At 44.1% G+C, this 26793-nt stretch overlaps 2 protein-coding genes across 2 annotated transcripts in view; one reads left to right on the forward strand and one right to left on the reverse strand.

Annotated features, from left to right (window-relative positions):
* ZDHHC19 (zinc finger DHHC-type palmitoyltransferase 19) overlaps positions 1-2175 on the forward strand; it is a 10149-nt gene extending 7974 nt beyond the window's left edge. Inside the window, exons 8-9 of the mRNA XM_070731081.1 lie at positions 1293-1353; positions 2045-2175. Coding sequence (XP_070587182.1) covers positions 1293-1353; positions 2045-2175 — 192 coding nt within the window. The remainder of the gene's footprint in view (positions 1-1292; positions 1354-2044) is intronic.
* Positions 2176-13009: 10834 nt separating this feature from the next.
* On the reverse strand, positions 13010-17694 carry LOC139155801 (uncharacterized). Its single transcript, XM_070731082.1, has 2 exons — positions 16482-17694; positions 13010-15258 (listed from the first exon to the last, which is right to left on the reverse strand). The coding sequence occupies exons 1-2, from the start codon at positions 17401-17403 to the stop codon at positions 15242-15244; spliced, it is 939 nt and encodes a 312-aa protein (XP_070587183.1). The 5' UTR covers positions 17404-17694; the 3' UTR covers positions 13010-15241.
* Positions 17695-26793: the final 9099 nt, after the last annotated feature.

Here is a 26793-nt window from a genome sequence, read left to right on the forward strand (position 1 = left end):
CCGACCTCATATGTCAATCAATTCGTATCTCGAACCAATGCATTTAGATTTGGCTTTTTGCGCCGAGATAACTGGAAAAAAATTGAATTCTTGCGCCACCTAGTGGACGCTCGGCTCGTATCCCGAATTTGAGCTCGGGTGTCGAACAGAAATTTTGCTCGCGTCTCAGCTCGTAACTTGGAATACTCCCATGTGGAGCAGCTCGTATCAAGAGGTACTACTGTAATGGATTACAGTCCGATAACAAGGCAAGCAATAAATCAGCAATAAACCAGTACTGTGAAGTTCGGCACAAATACTGTTTGTTCCAGACGTGGCAAAAATTTACAAGGATTTCTTTTCTCAAACTCCGTGACTCCCAACAACTACGATCAGATAATCTCCATGCTGCTGAGCCTGCACGCTGGCAATTTAATAGCTGCTATAATTACGTGAGCCCCACCCAACCACAGGGAGATTCTCTATCGCCTGTAATATTTCTTCATTTGTTCTCTCCTATGCATAACTCTACGCATGTGTGGGTCTAGCAATTCATCATCCGAATCTACCAAAGATAATGGAGATTGGCTTCCTGGGCTGTCTGCCAAGCCCCCCTCTTCCAAGTCACCCTCACCTTCTTTTTCTGAGGAAACTTCACTACCTGACTCTGTCAGCAATAAAACAGGCCTATGACATGTTGATGTTTCCCCTGAATCCACCTCCACATTCCTTGGGGCAGGAGCTGGGCCAGAGCCAACCACAACAAAAACTGGGTCACAGATTTCGAGGACCAGGAGATAGAAGGATACATGGGGCTACCTTTGAAGAGTGTTCAGAAACTTCAAATCGTGCCGTGCGAGCGGTCATGGGCCTCCCCAGGCATCCCCATGTCTCTCCAACACTCTGCGGACTGCACTGGTTGCCGATTGGTTTCCAGACACAATTCAAAGTGTTGGTGATGACCTGCAAAGCCCTACGTGGCATCGGGCCAGATTACTTACGGGACCGCCTTCTGCCGCACCAATCCCAGCAGCCGGTTAGGTCCCACAAAGTCGGCCTTTTCCAGGTCCTGTCAACCAGACTATTGTTTGGTGGGGCCTATGGGAAGAGCCTTCTCTGTGGCAGCCCCGGCCTTCTGGAATCAGCTCCCCCTGGAGATTCGTACCGCCCCCACCCTTCCAAGGTCTTTTATGGAGTGAGGGTCGCCTGCAAGGTCTTGTTTATTCAGCTTGTATTTGGAGGTTTTGGGGGGAATCCGAAGGGAAGTGGGGGATATTTCTGAAGGGTTTTTTTTTCCTTTTTTGCCCTGGCAGGTGAGCCAGAAAGAAAACGTGTGGCAGCTGAACACCGACGACAGAAGTGCGGCAATCACAAGTGAGTTCTTCCAGAAAGATCCTGCAAACTAAGCTGGGAAGGAGGTCTTAAAGGTCTTCTAGTCCAGCCAAGGCGGTAGGCAATAGACCCCGGCAGTCCTTTTATTATTTTATTTTATTTTATATTATTTCTTCTTCTTTTATTTATTTTATTTCATTTTATTTCATTTTATTTTATTTCATATTTTATTTTATTATTTTATTTTATATTATTTTATTTTTTCATTTCATTTTATTTCATTTTATTTTATTTTACTTCATATTTTATTATTTTATTTTATATTATTTTCATTTCATTTTATTTCATTTTATATCATTTTATTTCATTTTATTATTTTATTTTATATTTTATTTTATTTTTTTATTTTTTTATTTTTTTATTTTATTTTATTTCATTTCATTTCATTATTTTATTTTATTATTTTACTTTATATTATTTTATTTTTTCATTTCATTTTATTTCATTTTATTATTATTTTATTTTATTTTATTATTTCATTTTATTATTTTATTATCTTATTTCATTTTATTATTTTATTTCATTTTATTTTATTCGATTGATTAGAGTCGGAAGGGACCTGGCAGGTCATCTAGTCCAGCCCCCGGCTCAAGCCTCTACCCTTTGAGGCATCATCCAATCGAAATCCTCCAGTGCGATGAATGGTAACCTGCCAGTTTTTGTTCCCGTCCAGTCCCCGACATCCTGGAGTCCGGAGACCACCCGGAAGCAGCGCAGGAGCTCCACTGGAAGGGCCAGATCCACGGCAGCAGGCGGGCCCCCTCCTCTCCCACCGCCATGCTGCTCTCCGTCTCCGACATCTGAGGACCCTCCCTCAGTGACCGCCAGCCAAATCCCGCCCGGTGTTTTTGTATTGGGAAGATAAAGCAAAAGGGCTGATTTCCTCCATCTCGTCTTCTCTGGTCATTGACAGGTGTGGGTGGAGAAAGGGAGAGAGAGAGAGAGAGAAGGGAGGGAGGGAGGGAGGAAGATAGATAGATAGATAGATAGATAGATAGATAGATAGATAGATAGATAGATAGATTGATTGATTGATTGATTATTATTATTATATCAATACAACACAGCAAACGAGATCACTATGCTGGATTTCGTATTTCATCACCAGTCGGGCGCTTCCCAAGCACCTAGGACTGCGTGATGTAGCGGCGAATTATGTTTGCCGATCCCAGTAAAGTGGCCTTTTGCAATTGACAGATGGAGATTTTGTCAATTCCGATGGTTTTCAAATGTCCACTGAAATCCTTTGGCCCTGTGCCCAGCGTGCCAAGGACAACTGGGACCACTTTCATGGGCTTATGCCAGAGTCGTTGCAGCTCGATTTTTAGATCTTCATATTTCTCTAATTTCTCTAGCTGCTTCTCCTCAATTCTGCTGTCCCCTGGGATTGCGATGTCGATGATCCATACTTTCTTTTTCTCCACAATCAGGATGTCTGGTGTATTATGCTTCAGAATTTGGTCAATCTGAAGTCGGAAGTCCCACAGTAGTTTTGCTTGCTCATTTTCGACCACTTTTTCGGGCTTATGATCCCACCAGTTCTTTGCCACTGGTAGTTCCGGCACAAGTTCCAGTGGATCATCTGTGCCACAGCATCGTGTCTATGCTTGTAGTCAGTCTGTGCGATCTTTTTGCAGCAGCTGAGTATGTGATCGATTGTTTCATCTGTTTCTTTACGGAGTCTGCACTTTGGATCGTCTGTTGATTTTTCAATTCTGGCTTTGACAGCATTTGTTCTAATGGCCTGTTCTTGCGCCACCAGTATTAGTCCTTCTGTCTCCTTTTTGAGTGTTCCACTTGTAAGCCATGACCAAGTCTTTTCTTTATCCACTTTGCCTTCAATCTTCTCCAAGAACTGGCCATGCAATGCTTTGTTCCGCCAACTGTCCATACGACATTGAGTTACAGTTTTTCTGTACTGGTCCTTAGTTTGCTTCACCTTGAGAAGCTTCCTATTGTTGACCTCCATGAACACTTTGCTCTCCTTCACATAGTTAGCTAATGCATGTTTCTCTTCTTCCACTGTCTGCTTCACTTCCAAATGTCCTCTGCCGCCTATTTTCCTTGGTAAATACAGCCTGTCAACGTCACTGCGGGGGTGTAGTGCATGATGGATCATCATTAATTTTCAGGTTTTCCTGACCAGGTTGTCCAGGAAATATTGTTTTACTGAAAGAGGAGCAGATGCTTGGAACAAACTTCCAGCAGACGTGGTTGGTAAATCCACAGTTACTGAATCTAATGTCTGGGATAAATATAGATCCATCTTAAGATAAAATACAGGAAATAGTATAAGGGCAGACTAGATGCATCAGGAGGTCTTTTTCTGCCATCAATCTTCTATATTTCTATGTTTCTATCTATCTATCATCTATCAATGCATCTATCTCTATATTTCATCTATCTATCTCTATTTATCATCTGTCTGTCTGTCTGTCTGTCTGTCTGTCTATCTGTATCTACCTATCTATCTACATACCTACCTACCTACCTACCTACCTACATATATATATATATCAATCATCTATACTACAGATAGATAGATAGATAGATAGATAGACTGACAGACAGACAGACAGATGAAATATAGATAGAGATAGATGTATTGAAAGATTGAAAGATGATAGATAGATACATAGATAATAGATGCATATATAGATTTAAAATTCTCATTTTTCTCATTCTGCAGTTTGTGCACCTTATTTCTCTGTAGCAAATTCTGTTTCTGCCCGTAAGGAAAAGATAGGACAGCTTTAAAAAGAAATCAAACTCAATGTATAGAGATCTGTTGATTATACCTCTACAGTTTTTTGGTGGTGCCTCTTAACAAGGGGCATAATTCTTCTTTTTTTTCCCTAAATAAAATCTGAAACTACAGCCCCAAGATTACTTAGTAGCCTTTCATTAAGCCGATCAGATGAGATTTGGCTTTTTTGGAGAGCAGGGGAGATTCAAGCTGGAAATAAGGAAGAACTTTCTGACAGTGAGAGCGATCAGCCTGTGGAATGGCTTGTCAGCAGAGGTTGTAGAGGCCCCAACACACAACACTTTCAAAAAGAGATTGGGCTGCCATCTATCTGGCTTGGTACAGGGTCTCCTGCTCGAGCAGGGGGGTTGGACTAGATGACCTGCAAGGTCCCTTCCAACTCTAATAATAAATAAAGCAAATTTAAAAGGCAAAAATCATTCTTCTTCTTTTTTTTAAGTGAAGGTTTTAGCGCCATTCTTAGTTTGGCCAGGAGGGGGCACCACATACTCACGGGTCTTTTCCTTCTTCCTTACCTCTCTAGCTCTCAGCTCTTCAGTCTTGTTGATTGTTCCAAGCCAGTTGGCTCCTAGCAGAATCACAGAGTTGGAAGGGACCTTTGAGGTCTTCTAGTCCAACCCCCTACTCAGGCAGGAAACCTTATCGAGTTTCAAACAAATGGTCATCAAATCTCTTCTTAATCCAGATTTTTATTATTATTTCACTCAAACTGTGTCCCAAATATGCAGCTCAGCTCGTGCTTGTTTTATTTATTTATTTATTTATTTATTTATTTATTTATTTATTTATTTAATAATAGTTTTATAATAATAATTTATTAGATTTGTATGCCGCCCCTCTCCAGAGACTTGGAGTGGCTCACAACAATCACAACAAATCCAATATTTAAAAAGAAACAAAACATTTTAAGAACCCATCATTTATTTATTTATGTACTTATGTCTGTCTGTATGTATGTATTATTATTATTATTATTATTATTATTATTATTATTATTATTAATTAGATTTGTATGCCGCCCCTCCGGAGACTTGGGGCAGTTATTTATTACAGGATTTGATTTGATTTGATTTGATTTGATTTGATTTGATTTGAATACCGCCCTTCGCCGAAGACTTGGGGCCGGCTCACAAAATACAATAGAAACAATTCATAACTAATCTAATTAATTAAGAATTATACACTAAAACCCCAACATGTTAAAATCAGTCAAGCAATTCAGACATAACCACACTTCACATTTGGTAGACGGGGGGGGGGGAGGGGGGCTAGATCTAATTGCCCCAAGCCTGGTGGCATACAGTAAGTCTTAAGACTCTTGCGAAAGGCGAGGATGGTGGGGGCAGTGCGAATCTCTGGAGGGAGCTGGTTCCAGAGGGCCGGGGCTGCCACCGAGAAGGCTCTTCGGGTCATGAAACATCTGCAAGAACCCCAACCCCACCCCCCCCCACCCCACCCCAGGATTCCTCATTTGAATCTTGAGCTGCAAATATTCTCCTTTATCGGTAGTAAAATAAAATGCTAAACTCTGATAAAAGTTGGCCCATGCCTCAAAAGAAGAGGCTATGATTTATTTATTTATTGTTAGCCAAACTGACCGTGGGAACCGCAGAAAAACAGGCGCCAGCTGCTCCTTTTTAGAAGCAGATTCTCTCTCCTGGCAGATCTCGAGCTGGCCACTCTCCTTGCAAAATCTGCGCAAAAAGAAGGGGACTTAAGTTGGGAATCTTCGGGCCAGGTCTCATGGCACCCATGACCTCTCCGGGCATCCCGGTTCGGTTCCCGCGACTCGACGTGATGTTTCTCAGATAGCATCACAGGGCAGTTTCTCTCTCTTGCTTCTCTGCCCCAGACAAAGATTTTTTTAAAACGTGAAAGGGTGAAATAAGGTTCAGGAAGGAAAGTGAACACAAGAACAAGGGGCCACAATCTGAAGTTAATAATAATGTAATAATAATTTATTAGATTTGTATGCCACCCCTCTCCAAAGACACGGGGCGGCTCACAACATAACAGCAATACAATATAAATACAAATCTAAAGTTAAATTTTTTAAAAAACTAATTTAATTAATGTATATTTTATTTTATGTATGCTGAGAGCATCTGCACCAAGACAAATTCCTTGTGTGTCCAATCACACTTGGCCAATAAAAATTCTATTCTATTCTATCTGCTACACAATCATACACACTCAGTTAGTTGGGGGAAAGATCAGAAGCAATGTGAGAAAATATTATTTGACTGAAAGAGTAGTAGATCCTTGGAACAAACTCCCAGCAGACATGGTTGGTAAATCCACAGTCACTGAATTTAAACATGCCTGGGATAAACATAGATCCATCCTAAGATAAAATGCAGGAAATAGTATAAGGGCAGACTAGATGGACCAGGAGGCCTTTTTCAACCATAGGTTTCTAGGTTTCTATGAGAGCCAACCTGAAATTCATCTTTGAATTTTTGGCTTTCCTGGCTGCCGAAGGAAGCCCAATTTTTCAGGATCTCCACCCTGTAGAAGGCCTCCGTAGCTCTTTCTAGACATGCACGGCCGATGTGTAAGGCCAGGAACAACAACCCTTCCCTGGGTCATAATATTTGCCATGGCCGGAGGGACAAATGTTTCCTTGTGCTGTCAAATAAAGCGTCTTTGGTTCGAATCTCAGACTGCCCACAGCAGGATTCCAGATGTTTCCAGTTTTATGAAAATAAAAGGCCACCCTTTAGAGAAACATTTCCGTTCGGTTACCAGCTGCAACTCCATAACTTCGGGACTCAAAACTTTGGTGCTGCTCCTTCTCTTTCTAAGCCCGGCTGCATTCTAGACACCAACCACTAGAGGGGGCTAGCAATGACCTAACTTTACAGAATACTGCACCCCGGTGACCACTGGGAGATTTGCAGGTTCATCTTCTAGACAGCGTTCTGAGGACCTTTGGCATTTAATAATAATAATAATTTATTGGATTTGTATGCCGCCCCTCTCCGTAGTCATTCTGCCCACATGACCACCAAACCGTCTCTGGACAGCACTGGCTCTTCGGCTTTGAAATGGAGATGAGCAGCGCCCCCTAGAGTCAGGAATGACTAGACATATGTATAAGGGGAACTTTTACCTTTAACTTTCACCTCTAGACAAGGGGTGTCAGACTGGATTTTATTTCAGCATTGTAGTTTTTCTACAATGGGAGATGGGATAGATGCCTCCTGGCCAAAATGCAGCACGAGGGGCACACACAGCTGCCCCCCACACCCCATTTTCAGCATCAACAGCCAAAACGAGGTGCAGGAGGGGGGGCACATCAGTATAGAATATAGAACATAGACTGCTCAAAAAAATAAAGGGAACACTCAAAGAACACATACTATACTTTGTTGAATGTGCACAACAGCAGGTGAAATTGATGGTCAATCAGTGTTGTTTCTTAAGTGGACAGTTTGATTTCACAGAAGTTTGATTTACTTGGAGTTCTTTTGTGTTTAAGTGTTCCCTTTATTTTTTTTTGAGCAGTGTATATTCTATATTCTGGATTCTGGATTCTATATTTGTTTGTTTGTTTGTTTGTTTGTTTGTTTGTTTGTTTGTTTGTTTGTTTATATATGGGAAAGATTAGAAGTAATGTGAGAAAATATTATTTTACTGAAAGAGTAGTAGATGCTTGGAACAAACTTCCAGCAGGCGTGGTAGATAAATCCTCAGTAACTGAATTTAAACATGCCTGGGATAAACCTAGATCCATCCTAAGATAAAATACAGGAAATAGTATAAGGGCAGACTAGATGGACCATGAGGTCTTTTTCTGCCGTCAGCCTTCTATGTTTCTATTTGTTTGTTTGTTTGTTTGTTTGTTTGTTTGTTTGTTTGTTTGTTTGTTTGTTTAGTCCAATACAAATTGAAAGTTAAAGAGAATAAAAACATGTAGTAGTAAATATCAGGGAAAGGATAGAAGAAAAGATATGAGAATAGAATACGTCAATGAAGAATAGAGGAGAAGATATATGAATGGAAGAGAAGATATATAAAATATAGGAGGGGCACTTGGACAGGGGATGGAAGGCACACTGGTGCACTTATGCACGCCCCTTACTGACCTCTTAGGAACCTGGAGAGGTCAATCGTGGATAGTCTAAGGGAAAAATTTTGGGGGTTAGGGGTTGACACTACTGAGTCCGGTAATGAGTTCCACGCTTCAACAACTCGATTGCTAAAGTCATATTTTTTACAGTCAAGTTAGGAGCGGTTGATATTAAATTTGAACCTGTTGCGTGCTCTTGTGTTGTTGCGGTTGAAGCTGAAGTAGTCGTTGACAGGCAGGACGTTGCAGCATATGATGTTGTATATTCTACATATATATTCTACATTCTATATTCTATATTCTAGTCCAGTCTCACCCTGGTATCATGTAGAGCAGCATCAGTGGGATATAGAGAGCCTGCAAAACCACCCTCCCTCCAAGGTCATAAGGGAGAGGAGCAGGTCACCCTTGGTTCGAAGTTACAACGGCACTGAGAAAAATGACTTATGGTGGCTTTTCAGAGTTATGTTTTATGTATGGTTTGATTTGGTTGTGTGATTATTTTATTAAATAAGAGTTTTGAAATTGTGTTTTTAGATATTGGATTTGTACTTTGTTATTATTTTTGTGAGCCGCCCCGAGTTCTCGGAGAGGGGCGGCATACAAATCTAATAAATTATTATTGTTGTTGTTGTTGTTGTTGTTGTTGTTGTTATTATTATTATTATTATTATTATTATTATGACAGTTGTAGCAGCCGCCCCCCAAAACCACATGATCAAAATTCAGAAGCTTGGCAACTGTCCCATAGTTGTGATGGTCACTGGATCCCCTTTGGCGACCTTCTGAAAAGCCCAACTCACTTAACGACCAAGTCACCACCATAGTGATTCACCGGACGCCTGTGGGCAGCGAGGTCGGAAAATGAAGCGAAAGTTCACTTGAAATATGCCTCACTTCACAACAGAAATTTTGGGCTTCCGTTGTGGTCGTAAGTCGAGGTCAACCTGTCCCGGGGTGTAAGGAGCCCGGGAGCATTGGACAACATCTGGATTTGAGGGTTCAAAAAATGCTGAAATTTCAATTCTCTCTGCCGGATGTGGAGGCCGTAATTACCCCGTCTTTAAATAAACTTCAATGAACTTTAATCTGAAGTTTAAATAAACGGTTTAAAAATGTTCCTTTTTGAGAGATTTTTTTCCCTTCTCCACCCGATCATGTGCGGAGAGTCACACAAATTCCTTTCTGATTCAGCGGATTTAGTTCCTGACTTCTTGACTTCTTATTCTCAACTGAATCAGAGTTGCCACTTCTTTATAAATCATCCTCCCCTTTCCTTCCCTTCTTCCTTTTTTTCCCATTCCTTCCTTTCCTTGCCTTCCCTTGCCTTCTTTTTCTCCTTCCTTCCTTCCTTCCCCCCTCACCCTCCCTCCCTCCCAGCTTTCCTTTCCCTTTCCTTCCTTTCTTCTTCTTTTCCTTCCTTCCTTCCTTCCTTCCTTCCCACTCCTTCCCTTTGCTTTTTTATCCTTCCTTCCCTTCCCCTTCCTTCCTTCCTCCCCCCATCCTCTCTCCAAGCTTTCCTTTCTTCCTTCTTCTTTTTCTTCTTTCCTTCCCTCCTTCCCTTTGCTTTTTTTCCTTCTTTCCTTCCCCCTCACCCTCCCTCCCTCCCAGCTTTCCTTTCTTCTTCTTTTCCTTCTTTCCTTCCTTCCCCTCCTTCCCTTCCTTTGTTTTTCTTCTTCCTTCCTCCCTTCCTTCTTTCCTTCCTTCCTTCCTTCCCCCTCACCCTTCCTCCCTCCCAGCTTTCCTTTCTCCCTCTTTTCCTTCTTTCATTCCTTCCTTCCTTCCTCCCTCCCTCCCTCCCTCCCACCCACCCTCCGTTCCCTTCCCTTCCAACTGAGGAATTCTGGGAGCTGAAGTCCAGGCGTCTTAAAGATGCCAAAGTTGGGGAAACCCTCACTTAAACCAAGCGAACGAATGAACAGACCAAACCAGAACCCGCTGTCCCTCCTTGACTTTTACACCTTAGATAGAACCCCCTTATCTCCGTCTCACCCTCTCAAAATTCCAGCATTGTGGGCAGGTGTGGTTTGCTTGCACCAACGGTGTGAATTTAGAACATTCGCCCAGTACAAAGTTTTATGACTGCAGGCTCTGGCCCTAGGGCAGGGTTTCCCAACTTTGACAACTTGAAGACATCTGGACTTCAACTCCCAGAATTCGCTGGCTGGGGAATTCTGAGAGTTGAAGTCCAGATCTCTCCAAGTTGCCAAGGTTGGGAAACACTGCCCTACAGTATCTGTCTATATCAGACGGACCGTCGTCAGGAATAAAGTAAATAATAATATTGGCTTTCCAATATTGGAAGGATTGCAGCTTTGAGGCAATATTTGTTTTAATTAAACCACTCAAACAGCCCACAGACACAAATCTCGGGATGATTCTGCATCCTGGATGTCGCAAAGGTGGTTTTTGAAGACATTTGGCTTCTAATCCAAGAAACCTCTTGGGCTCTGACTGGATGGAACGTCCATCACTGAATGAAGAGCCACAAAGCGAGGACTATATATCGTATTTTTTGGAGTATAAGATGCACCTTTTTCCTCCCTAAAAGAGGCTAAAAATTCAGGTGCATCTTGTTTGTTTACTTGTTTGTTTGTTTGTTTAATTTGTAAGGCGCCCCTCTCTGAAGACTCGGAGCGGCTCACAACAGGAATACAAAATACGAATCCAATGATTAAAAAAGCAAAACAATTAAAAAACCTTTGATTTAAAAACAGTCATACATCCCAAATAAACCATACATACCATACATAAAACGGAACGGCCAGGGGGAATCAGTATCCCCATGCCTGGCAACAAAGGTGGGTTTTGAGGAGTTTGCGAAAGGCAAGGAGGGTGCGGGCAGTCCTAATATCCAGGGGCAGTTGATTCCAGAGGGTTGGGGCCGCCTCAGAGAAGGCTCTTCCTCTGGGTCCCGCCAGATGCTTATACTCTGAATGTAGCTTTTTTTCCCCAAAGCTTTTTCTCCCCTTACCTAACTAGCTGCTAATAATCTTCCCAGCTCTTATCTTGCAGGTTCTTTCATTGTTACTGTCTGCAAAGAATGTTTTCCAAGCTCTAAGCCTTTGCAGGGTTTCTTTTCATTACTTTAACTTGCTCCAAGTAAGTTTCTTTCCAGCTGTAACCAGGTGCTAACGATGTTCCCAGCTCTTACCGACTTGCAAGTTCTTTCATTGTTACTCTCTGTCAAGAATGTTTTCCAAACCCTGTCTTAGTAGGGGGGGGGGGTTTTCTTGCTCTAAGTTGCTCCCAATGTTTCTTTCCAGCCCTAACCAGCTGCTAACAATATTCCCAGCTCTTACTAGCTTGCAAACTCTTTCATTGTTATTCTCTGCAAATAATGTTTCCCAAGCCCTAAGTCTTTGCAGGGTTTTTTTCCCATTGCTCTACTTGCTCCAAATGTTTCTTTCCAGGCGCTAATGATGTTCCCAGCTTTTACTGGCTTGCAAGCTCTTTCATTGTTACTCTCTCCAAATAAAGTTTTTTTTAAAAGCCCTAACCAGCGGATAAAATAATGTGCTTAAGGTGAACAGACTAAGAATTCTAGCCAGATGAATACCTAGTAAGCAGATTGTTTTCCCTATTTTCCTCCCCAAAAACTAAGGTGCCTCTTATACTCCGGTGCGTCTTATACGCCGAAAAATACGGTATTCCCACCTCCCACCCACTTTCTGTATTTCTTGGGACTCCTGAGGTCTTTCCTTTTGAGTTTTTTAAAAGTTCTGGCTCGTTGCTACACGCAGGAACACGGGCCTGTTTTTTTTTCGAGGGCAGGGAAGATGGAACTGTAATCAAGGGTGCAAAAAAAAGCCCTCCGGGGTGGAATTGGCTTTGTAGTCCTTGCAATTAAATAGCAGCCCGTTGAAGGCTTCTGAGTCATCCCTCCCACCTACGCCTTCCGCGCCAGGTACCCTCCAACCGGGGACTTTTTGGAGCCCGTCTCGCACGCTTCCAGACGGGCGCCGGGAACGGAGCGAGGTTGGGATGTTGAAGGATGCTAATGGAAGATCCTTGCTGATGGATGGGGCTCGCTGGGTTTGGTGGGGGAAGGAAAATTGTTGTGGCTCTGGTTTTAGGAAAAAATAAGCACTGCAGATAAAAGCTTTCGGCTGTTGGTCAGCAGTGCAAAATGAGTCCTTTGGGGAAATTTTGCACACACAGCGGGAAAGAGAGACGGTGGGGGAGGTTAGTGGAGATGGGGAGGAAAAAAAATGTTGGAGATTGTATTTATTTAAAAGTTTTATTTATTTGCTTTTCAAATTTTAAAAGCATCCCTATAATTGAATGATACAGATCTTTGCCCGTTTTCTTACATTTCTTACATCCAAATAATAATAATAATAATAATAATAATAATAATAATAATAATAATAATAATAATAACAACAATAACAACAAACAACAATAAACATATAAACATCGAAGATTGACGGCAGAAAAAGATCTCCTGGTCCAAATAATCTTATACTATTTCCTATATTTTATCTTAGGATGGATCTATGTTTATCCCAGGCATGTTTAAATTCAGTTACTGTGGATTTACTAACGATGTCTGCTGGAAGTTTATTCCAAGCATCTACGACTCTTTCAGTCAAATAATATTTTCTCATGTTGCTTTTGATCTTTCCCCCAACTAACTTCAGATTGTGTCCCCTTGTTCTTGTGTTCACTTTCCTATTAAAAACACTTCCATCCTGGACCTTATTTAACCCTTCAATGTATTTAAATGTTTCAATCATGTCCCCAATTTCCCTTCTGAATAATAATAATAATAATTGAAGAAGACCAGGACACGCGGGTGAACTAAGAACGGTACGTTTATTCAGCTCAGAGTAGAAAGTGACTTTCAGCAGTACCGATCTGCTTTGCCTGGAAGAAACCGCTTCTTATATACATTTGTGGTTCCCGCCAAAGCAAAAGCCGGCTGCGTCTGAGCCAATCAGGAGTGACTTCCTTATTTGGCTCAGGCAGCGTTGAAAGAGAAAGGAACAAACCAACTATGTTACAAAGTAGCCATTTCAGGATACAACACCCCTCCCTCCTTAGTTGGAGACATCCATCAGGAGAGCCATGTGACAAAATCGTCCAATCTGCTGGGTCTTCGCGAAACTCGCTCCGACCTGCGCAGTTCAGTCGGCTCCTCGCCTGCGACCGTGGAGGATGGTTCGTTGCTGCTCCCTCGGTGTGGCTGAGGCCTGTTTGGGGCCTCGGCCTGTTGGTTCGGCCTGGCGGGTCTCTCGATGGCGTCGGAGGAAGAGGACGGCTCGGCATCGCTGGACGACTCTCCCCGATCCGATAAGTCCATTTGATTGTCCATAAAATCGGGCTGTGTGTTAGAGTCTGTAGGAAAGGGGGAGTCGGTGTCAGCGGTTTGCTCCGGGCGTCTCCGTATGTGGTCGATATGTCTTTTCCACACTCGACCATCCTCTAGTTTTACCAAGTACGTTTTCGGAGCATTTTGTTTTACAACAATTCCCTTCATCCAATTTACACCTCCATCAAAATTTTTCACAAATACATTTTGTCCCAAATACATTTCCCTCGCAGGGGGTACAATCATATTATTACTATTATTATTACAAAACCTCGGGTGTAACCTGTCGAGTGGGGACCTTAATTTTCTCCCCATCAATAGTTCTGCTGGGCTTATGTGCGTGTGGGAATTTGGGGTGATGTGCTGTGTTAGTAAGAACTGGTCTAGATTCTGTTGCACATCTCCAGGGCCTGATCTGCGTAATGCCTCCTTAGCCACGCGAACATAACGTTCTGCCAAACCATTAGCCCAGGGCGAGTAAGGCGAGATGAGTGCGTGTCTGACCCCCAAACTATCCAGGAATAGTTCAAACTGCCTGGCGGTCAACTGGGGCCCGTTGTCAGACACTAGGAGATCTGGGCAGCCATGGGTAGCGAACAATCTGCGAAGTACCTTGATGGTGGCACTGGTGGTTATGTTATTCATTGCTATGATTTCTACCCATTTGGAGAATGCATCGACCACTATCAGGAAGTATTGGGATCCCACTGGGCCTGCGAAATCAATGTGAATTCTGGACCAAGGTCCTGCAGGCTGCTCCCACTCTGCTGGGGTTGTTTTGGGGGGGTTAGGACGTGACTCTTGACAGGGATCACATTTAGCTACCCAGCTCTCAATATCTGCATCCAAACCTGGCCACCACAAATGCCCTCTGGCTAGGCCCTTCATTCTGACAATCCCCGGATGGCCCACATGTAACATTTCAAGTACCTTTACCCTCAGGCATTTAGGAATAATCACTCTGTCCCCCCACAACAGACAACCTTTTACAATTGACAATTCCAGTCTCCTGGTTTTGTAGTCACAGAGTTCAGGTTTTACAGAATCATTTTGCCAACCCTTTAGTACACAGTTTACAACTTGTTTTAGTATTGGGTCTTGCTGCGTGTGTGCAGCTACCTCTTTTGCAGTGGTTAAAGGGTTGTCTTCCATTTCTAACATCAATACATCTGCAGATGGGGCAGGATCTTCCACTAATTCGGGCATTGGACATCTGCTGAGGCCATCTGCGTGGTTGATAGATTTACCCCCCTTATGGGTGAGCTCGTATTGGTACCCAGAGAGGAAGAGGGCCCACCTGATTAACCTCGGGGACATGAATGGGGGAGTAGGCTTGTTGGGGGCTAGTAGACCTAGTAATGGCTTATGGTCGGTGACCAATTCGAATTCCCTTCCAAAAAGGTAATTGTGGAACTTCTTCACCCCTGCCACTAAAGCTAGAGCCTCCTTGTCTAGTTGGCTATAGTTCCTCTCAGCGCCGGTCATTGTTCTGGAGAAAAATGCAATGGGTGCCTCTGTCTCATTTGGTAAAACGTGGGCCAAAACGCCCCCCACGCCGTAAGGAGAAGCATCGCACGTGAGTCTAATGGGTAGCGAAGTACTGTATTGGACTACCACGCTTTTGGAAGTTAATAACTGTTTTATCTGTGCAAAGGCTTCTCGTTCAGTTCTCCCCCATGTCCAAGGTACTTCCTTCTGGAGTAAACGGTGTAGAGGCTCAGCTACTGTTGCCTTCTGTTTCAAAAAAACGGAATAAAAATTTAGAAGGCCTAAGAAGGCTTGCAACTCAGTTTTACTTTGTGGCTCTGGGGCTTCCCTGATTGCCCTGAGTTTCTCTGCTGTGGGGTGAATACCATCTCTGTCAATTTTGTAACCAAGGAATTCTACTGAATTGGTTCCCCAAACGCATTTATCAGGCTTTATTCTCAACCCTTTGTCCTGAAGTCTCTTAAGTACTTCCCTAATTCTTTTGTTGAGTTGTTCCTGGTTCTCCCCCGCAATTAAGATGTCATCAAAATACGGGATGGCCCCTTTTACCCCAGATAACAATCGTTCCATTATACTTTGGAAAATCCCTGGGGCTATGCTCACCCCGAACTGTAATCTGGTACATTTAAAGGCACCCCTGTGGGTTACAATTGTTTGTGCGTTTGCGGTTGCTTCGTCGACCGGGAGCTGTAAATAAGCGTGTGCCAGGTCAATCTTTGCGAACCTCTTCCCTTCCCCCAGGGAGTGCAGTAGCTGTTGGACCACCGGGATAGGGTATGGGTGGTGTTGTAGGGCCTTGTTCAGAGTCGACTTGTAGTCAGCACAGACTCTTAAGGAGCCATCAGGCTTGAGTGGGGTGACTATGGGTGTTTCCCATGGTCCTTGTTCCACAGGGACTAAGATGCCCTGGCTTATTAATTTGTCCAGCTGCAGGTCGAGCTTGGGGAGGAGTGGAAGGGGTACTCTGCGAGGTTTCAGCCGGACAGGTGGAACTTTGGGGTCAATGGAGAAAGAGATAGGTGGCCCTTTGTATGAACCCAAGGTGGGGCTAAACACTTCAGGGAACTCTTTCAGAAAATTAGGCATGTTATCACAGTTAATATTACAAACACCTGAAACTTCAATTCCCAGAGGTTCCATCCACGCTAACCCCAGGAGAGAGTGCTTAGCCCCTGTTACAACAACCATAGGCAGGGTACATTTAACATTTTTAAATACAATTGGTACATTGATAGTGCCCAAGACAGAGATTACCCCCCCCTGAAAATCTCTGATAACCAATGAGGTTTGTTCAAGCTCATGTTTTCCTAAGTGAGGCATGTACAATTTGAGCTTTTCCCATGGCATAATGGAATATTTAGACCCCGTATCTAGTTCCATAGAACAGGGCTTGTTGTTTAGCAATAGGGAAATTACAATTTTGCCCCCGTTCTTTGTTGCCGTGGTGTTCACGGAAAATAGAGAGTTACCTCTTGCGTAGTCGCGGTTAGCGGTGGAGTGATTTCTTTGTCCTGAAGAACGGAAAGGTCGGTTTTCTCGAGGTTGGTTTTGGGAGCGTTGGTTCCGCGGCGTGGAGAAGGTGTCCTCCGGTGCAGATGCTCTGCATGCCTCGGCGATGTGGCCTCGTCGGTTGCAGCGGCGGCAGATGGCATCCCGGAAGGGGCAACGATGTCGTTGGTGGTTTCCTCGGCAGCCGGCGCAGGGGGCGGCGAAGTGGGGTGGTCTCTGTTGTCGCTGTTGGTCTCGGAGCAGGAAGCAGTTGTCCTCGTCTCGAGCTGGTGGGCTGAGGTCGTCTGGTTCCTCGGCGCGGGGAGATGCGGAGTCGATTTTGGAGATGGTTTCTCGTCTGCTGTGCTCCTTCATTTCTTTTGCGGCGGCGTCGGAGACTTCTGCGGTCTGCGCCAGCTTAATCACGGTTTGTAAGGACGGGTTGTCCTCGGCTAGGAGCTTGTTTCTGATAGAGTCGTTTTTCATACCGAAGACTAAGGCGTCGGTGAGGCGAGCTTCTGGGTTGTCAAATTTGCATTGCGCTAGTACCGTGCGAAGTCGCGTTGCGAATTGGTTTATCGTCTCCGTCTCGCGTTGGGCCATTCTCGAAAATTGGTGTCGGAAGACCATGGCCGGTTTTGTCGGCTTGAAGTGGCTTGCTAGCTTGGTTTGTAGGATGTCCCAAGCGACGGTTCTTGCAGGCAACGGGTCGGTGAGAGTCTGGGCGAGCGCGCGGATCTCTGGACCGCAGTAGTTAAGGAAAATTGCCCGTTTTCTATCGGCGTTGGCGTCTCCTATCCCCGCTGCCTCGAGGAATAATTCGAAGTCGGTCATGTACTCGTCCCAGGAAGTCTTCTCGGGGTTGTAGAATTCGGGAGCTCGGCCGATCTGGATGTTAGCCATTCTTGCACGCGTGTTCGTTCCGTCTCTCGTCGCCAGTGAAGAAGACCAGGACACGCGGGTGAACTAAGAACGGTACGTTTACTCAGCTCAGAGTAGAAAGTGACTTTCAGCAGTACCGATCTGCTTTGCCTGGAAGAAACCGCTTCTTATATACATTTGTGGTTCCCGCCAAAGCAAAAGCCGGCTGCGTCTGAGCCAATCAGGAGTGACTTCCTTATTTGCCTCAGGCAGCGTTGAAAGAGAAAGGAACAAACCAACTATGTTACAAAGTAGCCATTTCAGGATACAACAATAATAACAACAACAACAACAACAACAGAGTTGGAAGGGACCTTGGAGGTCTTCTATTCCAACCCCCTGCTTGGGCAGGAAACCCTACATTACTTCAGACAGATGGTTATCCAACATCTGCTTTAAAACTTCCAGTGTTGGAGCATTCTCAATTTCTGGTGGCAAGCTGTTCTACATCTTATGCATCTCCCTACCATCTTCTAATGGAACTGGAAAAGGTGCAAAAAAAGGCAACAAGTATGATCAAGGTAACGGAGCCCCTCCCTTATGAAACCAGGTTGCAATGCCTTGGTCTCTTCGGACTTGAAAGAAGGGATAGAAAAGGTGGATAGAGAAAAATAATTCTTTTCTCTATCCCACAATACTAGGACGAGGGGGTCCTCCCTAAAGCTCACAGGTGAGAAAATGAGGACACACAAAGGGAGATATTTCTTCTTTACCCAGAGGGTCCTTGGTTGATGGGATTCCCTTCCAGAAGAGGTCGTGACAGCTGTCAGCCTGGAGAGCTTCAAGGCAGGATGAGACAGATTCATCGATGCCAAGAGTATCATAGGTGGTTATTGAAACGGATGTCCATGTGCCGCCTCTATGTTGGTTGAGACAGGCAGGGGTCCCTTGGGTACCATTTGTTGGGGGTCAGGGGAAAGGGAGGGTCTTGCCTTCTCTTTCTGCTCAAGATCCCCATGGACAATTGATGGACCACTGTGTGACACAGAATGCTGGAGTTGATGGGCTTTGGCCCGATTCAGCATGGCTCTTCTTAGGGTCTTATGCCATCTTAATCCAACTTCCCTATCTCTTTGCAGAGGCTCCCATCATCCCCAGCGAGACCCATCATCAAGGCACAGGGGCATGGTGCTGGCATCCACCTCCTCTGCAAAGACTTTATTTGTTTTCCAAATATCAAAGGACAACTAGTATCTTCGGTGGCATCAAGGCAAGACTGTACAACAGATCTGGCCAGCATCCAGTGGGTCATTGCCCAGAGATCTATCAGCGAGTGGCGCCTTGCAAAAAAGGAAAATATTTATCCACCCACCAGTGGCGAAATAGGCCTCCTGCAAGGAGAGCAACTTCCTTACCTAAGAGGGCACCAGCGGGCAAAATTAGCATGTCTAGTTTATGTTCTGTCAGGCTCTCTGGTAGACTCCTCCCAAAAATTCACAGGTACAAATTTCAGACACACACACGTTTGAAAATTCAAAACAATGTTCTTTATAATAAAAAGTCACTTAAACCAAGCCCTCTTTTGGTATAGCAAAGAGCCCTCGTCTCCAAACTGGTAATTTGTACAAGTCCCTTATCAGTTCTGTGATACTTAGCTTGCAGCTGTGAGGCCATTCACAGTCCTTCTTCTTTCACAAAGTGAAACACACTTTGCTCTGGTTTAGTTTCAAAGCAGGAAAAAATCAGCATACAAAAGGTCAAAGTCAGCAAGGCAGTCACGAAACACAACGATCAGATAATCCTCCACAATGGCCAAACCCACAGGCTGCTATTTATAGCAGCCTCCCTAATGACCACAGCCCCACCCAACCACAGGTGGCCTCCTTTTCTTTGATAATAATCTCTCAGCTGTTGCTGCCTATGCATCGCTCTCTGCATGCGTGGCTGTATCATTAACTCTTGTTCTGAATCCAAGGAGGAGAGAGATAATTGATCTCCTTCTGAGCTGTCTGCCACACTCTCCTCCTCCCTGTCACTCATGTCTTCTTGGTCAGAGGAGCCTTCATTAGCAGATCCCACCGGGGGCAAAACAGGCCTGCAGCATGTGGATGTCTCCCCCACATCCACAGTCCTTGGGGCAGGAGCTGGGCCAGAGCTAACCACAACAGTTTAATGAAGAGAAGGACCAGGAGAGACATGATAGCAATCTTACAGTTTCTCAGGGGCTGCCCCAAAGAAGAAGGAGTCAACCTATTCTCCAAAGCACCTGAGGGTAGAACAAGAAGCAACGGGTGGAAACTAAACAAGGAGAGAAGCAACTTAGAACTAAGGAGAAACTTCCTAGCAGTGATAACAATTAACCAGTGGAACTACTTGCTTCTAAAATTTGTACAATGTACAAATCCATGGATGTCATCAGGCGGGAAAAACCGTGGTATAGAAAAAAAAACCGTGAAGTATTTTTTAATTAATATTTTTTGAAAAACCGTGGTATAGGCTATTCGCAAAGTTCGGAGCCGCGAAAATCGAGGGAACACTGTAATCGCAAAGCCTTTTTAGCCTTTCGCTCCTTCGGTCTGTGAAAGAAACCAGCTTGTTCGTGGTTCATCTAACCATGGTTCAACAAACTCCTGGATCCCAATGCTGAATCTTGGCTTGTTCAGCTTGCCTTCCTCCTGCCTCCAAACCGTGCCGCTTAAGTGCAGGCCATGTGCCATGCAATGTGGTGCAACACACAACATGCCAACTCAGGCTGTGGTTTTTCGACCTGGGTGGCATCTCCTGTTTTCACTCCTTGGCATTCATACACACCTCCTCCTGGCCATCTGCCTTCCTGCCTCTGCCGTCCACTCCCCCTTAGCAAAGGGGGGTGGGTGGGTTTCATCCAATACCCTCTCACACACACACACACACAAACCAGGTTTAACGGTGAAGCGGTGGAAGTGATGTGCCGGTGCCTGGAGGCTGTTGGGGTTTGAATGGGTGTCGATAGGCTCAAACTCAACCCTGACAAGACGGAGTAGCTGTGGATTTTGCCTCCTAAGGACAATTCCATCTGCCCATCCATTACCCTAGGGGGGAATTATTGACCCACTCAGAGAGGGTCCGTAACTTGGGAATCCTCCTCGATCCACAGCTCACATTAGAGAATCATCTTTCAGCTGTGGCGAGGGGGGCGTTTGCCCAGGTTCGCCTGGCGCACCAGTTGAGGGTCTATTTGGACAGGAGTCACTGCTCACGGTCACTCATGCCCTCATCACCTCGAGGTTCGACTACTGTAATGCTCTCTACATGGGGCTACCTTTGAAAAGTGTTCGGAAACTTCAGATCGTGCAGAATGCAGCTGCGAGAGCAATCATGGGCTTTCCCAAATATGCCCATGTTACACCAACACTCCGCAGTCTGCATTGGTTGCCGATCAGTTTCCGGTCACAATTCAAAGTGTTGGTTATGACCTATAAAGCCCTTCATGGCACCGGACCAGAATATCTCCGGGACCAACTTCTGCTGCACAAATTCCAGCGACCAGTTAGGTCCCACAGAGTCGGCCTTCTCTGGGTCCCGTCGACTAAACAATGTCATCTGGCGGGACCCAGGGGAAGAGCCTTCTCTGTGGTGGCCCCAGGCCTCCGGAATCAACTCCCCCCAGAGATTAGGACTGCCCCAACCCACTTTGCCTTTCGCAAACTTCTAAAAACCCACCTCTGTCGCCAGGCATGGGGGAATTGATTCCCCTGGGCCGTTTCTGTTTTATGTATGGTTTATATGAGATGTATGATTGCTTTTTATATTAAGGGTTTTTAAATTGTTTTAATCAATTGTATTTGTACTGTTTTATTGTTGTGAGCTGCTCCGAGTCTTCGGAGAAGGGCGGCATACAAATCTAATTAATAATAATAATAATAATAATAATAATAATAATAATAATAATAATAATAATTAATAATAATAATAATCGAAACCAAGAATGGCACCTCCAGGCATAAAAGTCCTTTATCTTGCCAGGCAGCATCTTCTCAAAGTGGAAGGGTGAATTTTCAACCGGGGGCCGAGAGATAAAGCTCCCCTCCCTTCCCAGCAACCAGGCCTCTGCTTTACCACTGATAAGTTAGCAGTTATCTCAGTTAAAGGCAGGGTTTCCACCGCTGGGCAACTATAAAGATGTGTGGACTTCGATTCCCAGAATTCCCTAGGCAGCAGGCGGGGGGGGGACTTCAGTTCTCAGAATTCCACAACCAGGGGGTGTGGACTACAGTTCCCAGAACCCCCTACCCAAAATGCTGGGTTTTCCTCTCTGAGGATTCCTCAGCCAACAATAACTGCACTCAACAGTTGAGTTGGGCATGCATAAGTGCACCAGCGTGCCTTCTGTACCCTGTCATTTCTTCATTTTTACTTATTGCATGCATATTTATTTATTTATTTATTTATTTATTTATTTATTTATTGTTAGAGTTGGGCGGGACCATGCAGGTCATCAAGTCCAACCCCCTGCCTAAGCAGGAACCCTATATAGCATCCCAGCCAAATGGCAGTCCGATTTCCTCTTTTAAATGTATTGGAGTTCACAACGTCCGCTGGTAGGTTGTTTTACTGGTTGATCGTTCTGACCATCAGGAAGTTCTTCCTTATTTCCAGATTGAATCTCTCCTTGGTCAGCTTCCAGCTGTTGTTCCTCGTCCGGCCCTTCGGTGCCCTGGAGAATAAAGTGATCCCCTCCTCTCTGTGGCAACCCCTTGTATACCTGTAGACTTCTATTATGTCCGCTCTGGCCCTCCTTTTCTCTAGGCTATCCATGCCCAGTTCCCGCACTCTCTCTTCGTAAGTCTTGGTTTCTAGACCCCTGATCATTTTGGTTGCTCTTTTCTGCACCTTCTCCAGAGTTTCAATGTCTTTTTTGAAGTGTGGTGACCAGAACTGAACACAGTACTCCAGGTGTGGTCTGACCATGGCGTAGTAGAGTGGTATTAAGACTTCCCTGGTCTTGGAGTGTATTCCCATTGATGGAGCTTAGGATTGTGTTGGCTTTTTTGACTGCTGCTGTACATTGTTGGCTCATCATTACTTCTAATGCTTTTTCATTCAAGTTTTAGACTTTTACTTGTATCATTTATTTAAATATTATTGACAAAATAAACAAACGAATAAACAAACAAACCTGTAGTTCTCAATGGAACTACATCTACATGGAGGGATGTAAGCAGAGAAGTAGCCCAAGGCTCTGTTTTAGCCCCAATACTCTTCAACATCTTCATCAATGACTTGGACGAGGGGATGGATGGGGAACTCATCAAATTTGCAGATGACACCAAACTGGCAGGAATAGCCCACACTCCAGAAGATAGGTTCAAGACACAGAAGGATCTTGACAGACTTGAACAGTGGGCGCTATATAACAAAATGAAATTCAAGGGTGAAAAAAGTGAGGTTCTACATTTAGGCAAGAAAAAGCAAATGCACAGGTACAGTATAGGTGGTACATTGCTCAAGAGTAGTAACTGTGAGATGGACCTTGGAGTCCTAATGGACAACCATTTAAATAGGAGCCAGCCGTGTGCAGCAGCTGCCAAAAAAGCCAACACAGTTCTAGGCTGCATTAAGGGAGGGATAGAATCAAGATCACATGAAGGGTTAATCTCACTTTACAAGGCCTTGGTAAGGCCACACTTGGAACATGGCATCCAGTTTTGGCCGACATGATGCAAAAAGGATGTCGAGACTCTAGAAAGAGTGCAGAGAAGAGCAACAAAGAGGATCAGGGGATAAATGGAGGCTAAAAGATTTGAAGAAGAAAAGGACCAGGGGAGACAGGATAGCAGCCTTCCAGTATCTCAGGGCTGGCCACAAAGAAGAGGGAGTCCACCTATTCTCCAAAGCACCTGAGGGCAGAACAAGAAGCAATAGGTGGAAACTAAACAAGGAGAGAAGCAACTTAGAACTAAGGAGAAATTTCCTGACAGTTAGGACCATTATTTTCAACTTTCAGAATTTCTTCAGCCAACAAATGTGGCTTTCAATTCCCCAGCCAGCCTTGCTGCAGAATTCTGGGAGCTGGAGTCCACCCTTCTTAAAGTGGGCAGAGTTAAGAAATACTTTAATTTAGTCCAACTCTTTTCCTATACTTTGAGGAGGTCTCTACTCCTACTCTGATATCAGGTTCCAGTCCAACCCCTAAATCAACATTCAGGGACCCATAATCCTGGCTTATTGCAGAAATCCAATTTAGAATAGAATAGAATAGAATTCTTTATTGGCCAAGTGTGATTGGACCCACAAGGAATTTGTCTTTGGTGCAGATGCTCTCAGTGTACATAAAAGAAAAGAGACATTTGTCAAGAATCATGTGGTACAACACTTAATGATTGTCATAGGGGTCAAATAAGCAACCAGGAAACAATCAATATTAAATAGCTTAAGGATGCAAGCAACAGGTTACAGTCATAAGTGGGAGGAAAAGGGTGATAGGAAAGATGGGGGGAAAGTAGTAGTAATAGTAATGCATACTTAGTTAATAATTTGACAGTGTTGAGGGAATTATTTGTCTAGCAGAGTGATGGCGTTCGGGAAAAAACTGTCCTTGTGTCTATTTGTCTTGGTGTTCAGTGCTTTGTAGCGACATTTTGAGGATCAGAGTTGGTACAGTTTATGTCCAGGATGTGAGGGGTCAGTCAATATTTTCCCCGGCCTCTTTTTGACTCGTGCAGTCTACAGGTCCTCAATGGAAGGCAGGTTGGCAGCCACTGTTTTTTCTGCAGTTCTGATTCTCCTCTGAAGTCTGTGTCGGTCCTGTTGGGTTGCAGAACCGAACCAGACTGTGATAGAGGTGCAGATGACAGACTCAGTGATTCCTCTGTAGAACTGGATCAGCAGCTCCTTGGGCAGTTTGAGCTTCTTGAGTTGGCGCAGAAAGAACATTTGTCGCTGTCAGAAATGAAGTAGTGTCTCCCATTTGGAGCGGGGTCGGGCTAGATGACCCCCAAAATCTCTTCCAACTCTGTTAAAACCCCCAATCTAAATTGGAAGCCCGTGTGGTTCGGGGGGCTCTCGCAGAAGGCCAGAGTGGGGTAGGCAGAAAAGGAGAAGCTAGCTTATCTCTGGTTTGCAAAGCCAGCACCGTTCACACCCTCCCAACCGGCTAAGTGAGCTTGCAGAAGAGGAAGAGGGGCAAAACGTGGTGGCTCGGAGGAGGAGAGATATGGGCTCTATCGGGGCCGGCCAGTCCTGGAATCCTGCCCTCTATAATCTGGGTCCTGCACCCTCGGCCGGTCAGGTCTGCTTAAATATCTCAGGGAAGAAGGAGTGTTGTGTCCATAGGATGAATATATACTGCTCAAAAAAATAAAAGGAACCCTCAAAGAACCCATCCCAGATGTGAATGAATGAAATATTCTCATTGAATCCTTTGTTCTGTACAAAGTTGATTGTGCACAACAGCAGGTGAAATTGATTGTCAATCAGTGGTGCTTCCTAAGTGGACAGTTTGATTTCACAGAAGTTTGATTTACTTGGAGTTATATTCTGTTGTTTAAGTGTTCCGAGTCCTCGGACAGGGGCGGCATACAAATCTAATTTATTATTATTATTATTATTATTATTATTATTATTATTATTATTATTATTATATTTTTATTTTTTATTATTATTATTATTATTATTATTATTATTATTATTATTATTTTGAGCAGTGTATGTTTTTATATGTGTAGAATGAAAAAATTAAAAAGTATACAAAATGAGGGGGTTAAATACGAGTCAGTTTCCAAGTGTTGGGATTTTAATCACCTGACCAGGTGCAAAAGTCATAAGTGCGAAAAACGGTCATAAGTCCCTTTTTTCAGTACCGTCATAACTTCAAACGGTCACTAAGGGAACCGTTGTAATTCGAGGATCCCTTGCACAGCATGTTGGGCTGCTTCTTTTACTTCATTTCATTCAAAATGATCATATGCTGCAACGTCCTACCGGTCAATGACTACTTCAGCTTCAACCGCAACAACACAAGAGCACACAACAGATTCAAACTTAATACGAACCGCTTCAAACGTGACTGTAGAAAATATGATTTCAACAATCGAGTTATCGAAGTGTGGAACACTTGCCGGACTCAATAGTGTCAACCCCCAACCCCCAACATTTCTCCCTTAGACTCTCCACGATTGACCTCTCCAGGTTCCTAAGAGGCCAGTAAGGGGCGTGCATAAGTGCACTGGTGTGCCTTTCGTCCCCTGTCCAATTGTCCTTCCTTTCTCTCCCCTATATTATATATTCTCTTCCTTTCATATACCCTCTCCTCTAAGTTTACTTTTATTTATTTATTTATTTATTTATTTTATTTTATTACTTAGATTTGTATGCCGCCCCTCTCCGAAGACTCTACCTTTATACCTGTATATATTATCACATGTCTATTTTTCTTCCTATGTATTTGTGTATTGGACAAATGAATAAAATAAAAAAATAAAAGCAACCTGCCTTTATTGTGGCCATAAATCCCACCCACGAATTGGGCCTTTCCAAACAAGCGTTAAAATCCGAAAAGCCGCGCTGGATTTATTAAGACATTAAAAAGCTCGATTTTAAACTTGCCTGAGCAGAAGTCTGCCGTAACCCCAGATCTAACCACAGAGGCAGCTGCAAAAGGAACCGGGAGGGGTGGGGCCTTTTTTATTTTTTATTTCTTTGTGTGTGCAAAGGAGTGTGTAAATGTGCAAGTGGTGTAACCAGGAGGGGAGGAGAACTCCTGATGCAAGCTCACGGCTCGGTCGGTTGGTTCTTGAGCTGGGAAACTTTGCCTCCGCTTGCAAAACTTCTGGTGAGGCTCATGAAACCCAGCAGCCCCTCCCTCCTCTGCCCCGGAGGAGGAAAGGAGTCGGTGGCCATGCCCGGTGCTCGGCCTGGCACGTAGCAGCTACTCCTCCGGCAGAGAGGTGGGAGAAAAATGCAAACAAACAGGGTGTTCTTGCAAAGCTGTCTCGCAGGATCGCCTGTGCCACGAGGCAGACAAGGAACATATATATATAGGCTCCCTGTGTGTGTGTGATGCATTTTATTCTTACATCTTTTCTTCTATCCTTTCCTTGATATATATTACTATATGTTTATTCTCTTCAATGTGTATTGTGTGTATATATAATTAGTCCAATACACAATACACATTGAAGAGAATAAATATATAGTAATATTTATCAAGGAAAGGATAGAAGAAAAGAATATATACACACATATACAGATATATATAGCTGAAGGGATTGGATACTGTAGCCTAGAGGATAATTCTCTGCCTTACAAGGCAATGGTTGCAGGTTCAAGTCCCAGTGGGTATGGCTAGCTGATGAGGCCAAAATAAGGCCGAAATAGATCTATCCTAGCCTCCCTTAATTTTCAAATTCAGCAAAAAAACATGTGACACACACACACACACACACACACACA

Source organism: Erythrolamprus reginae, unplaced genomic scaffold (assembly GCF_031021105.1).
Source record: "Erythrolamprus reginae isolate rEryReg1 unplaced genomic scaffold, rEryReg1.hap1 H_61, whole genome shotgun sequence".
Taxonomy (NCBI): domain Eukaryota; kingdom Metazoa; phylum Chordata; class Lepidosauria; order Squamata; family Dipsadidae; genus Erythrolamprus; species Erythrolamprus reginae.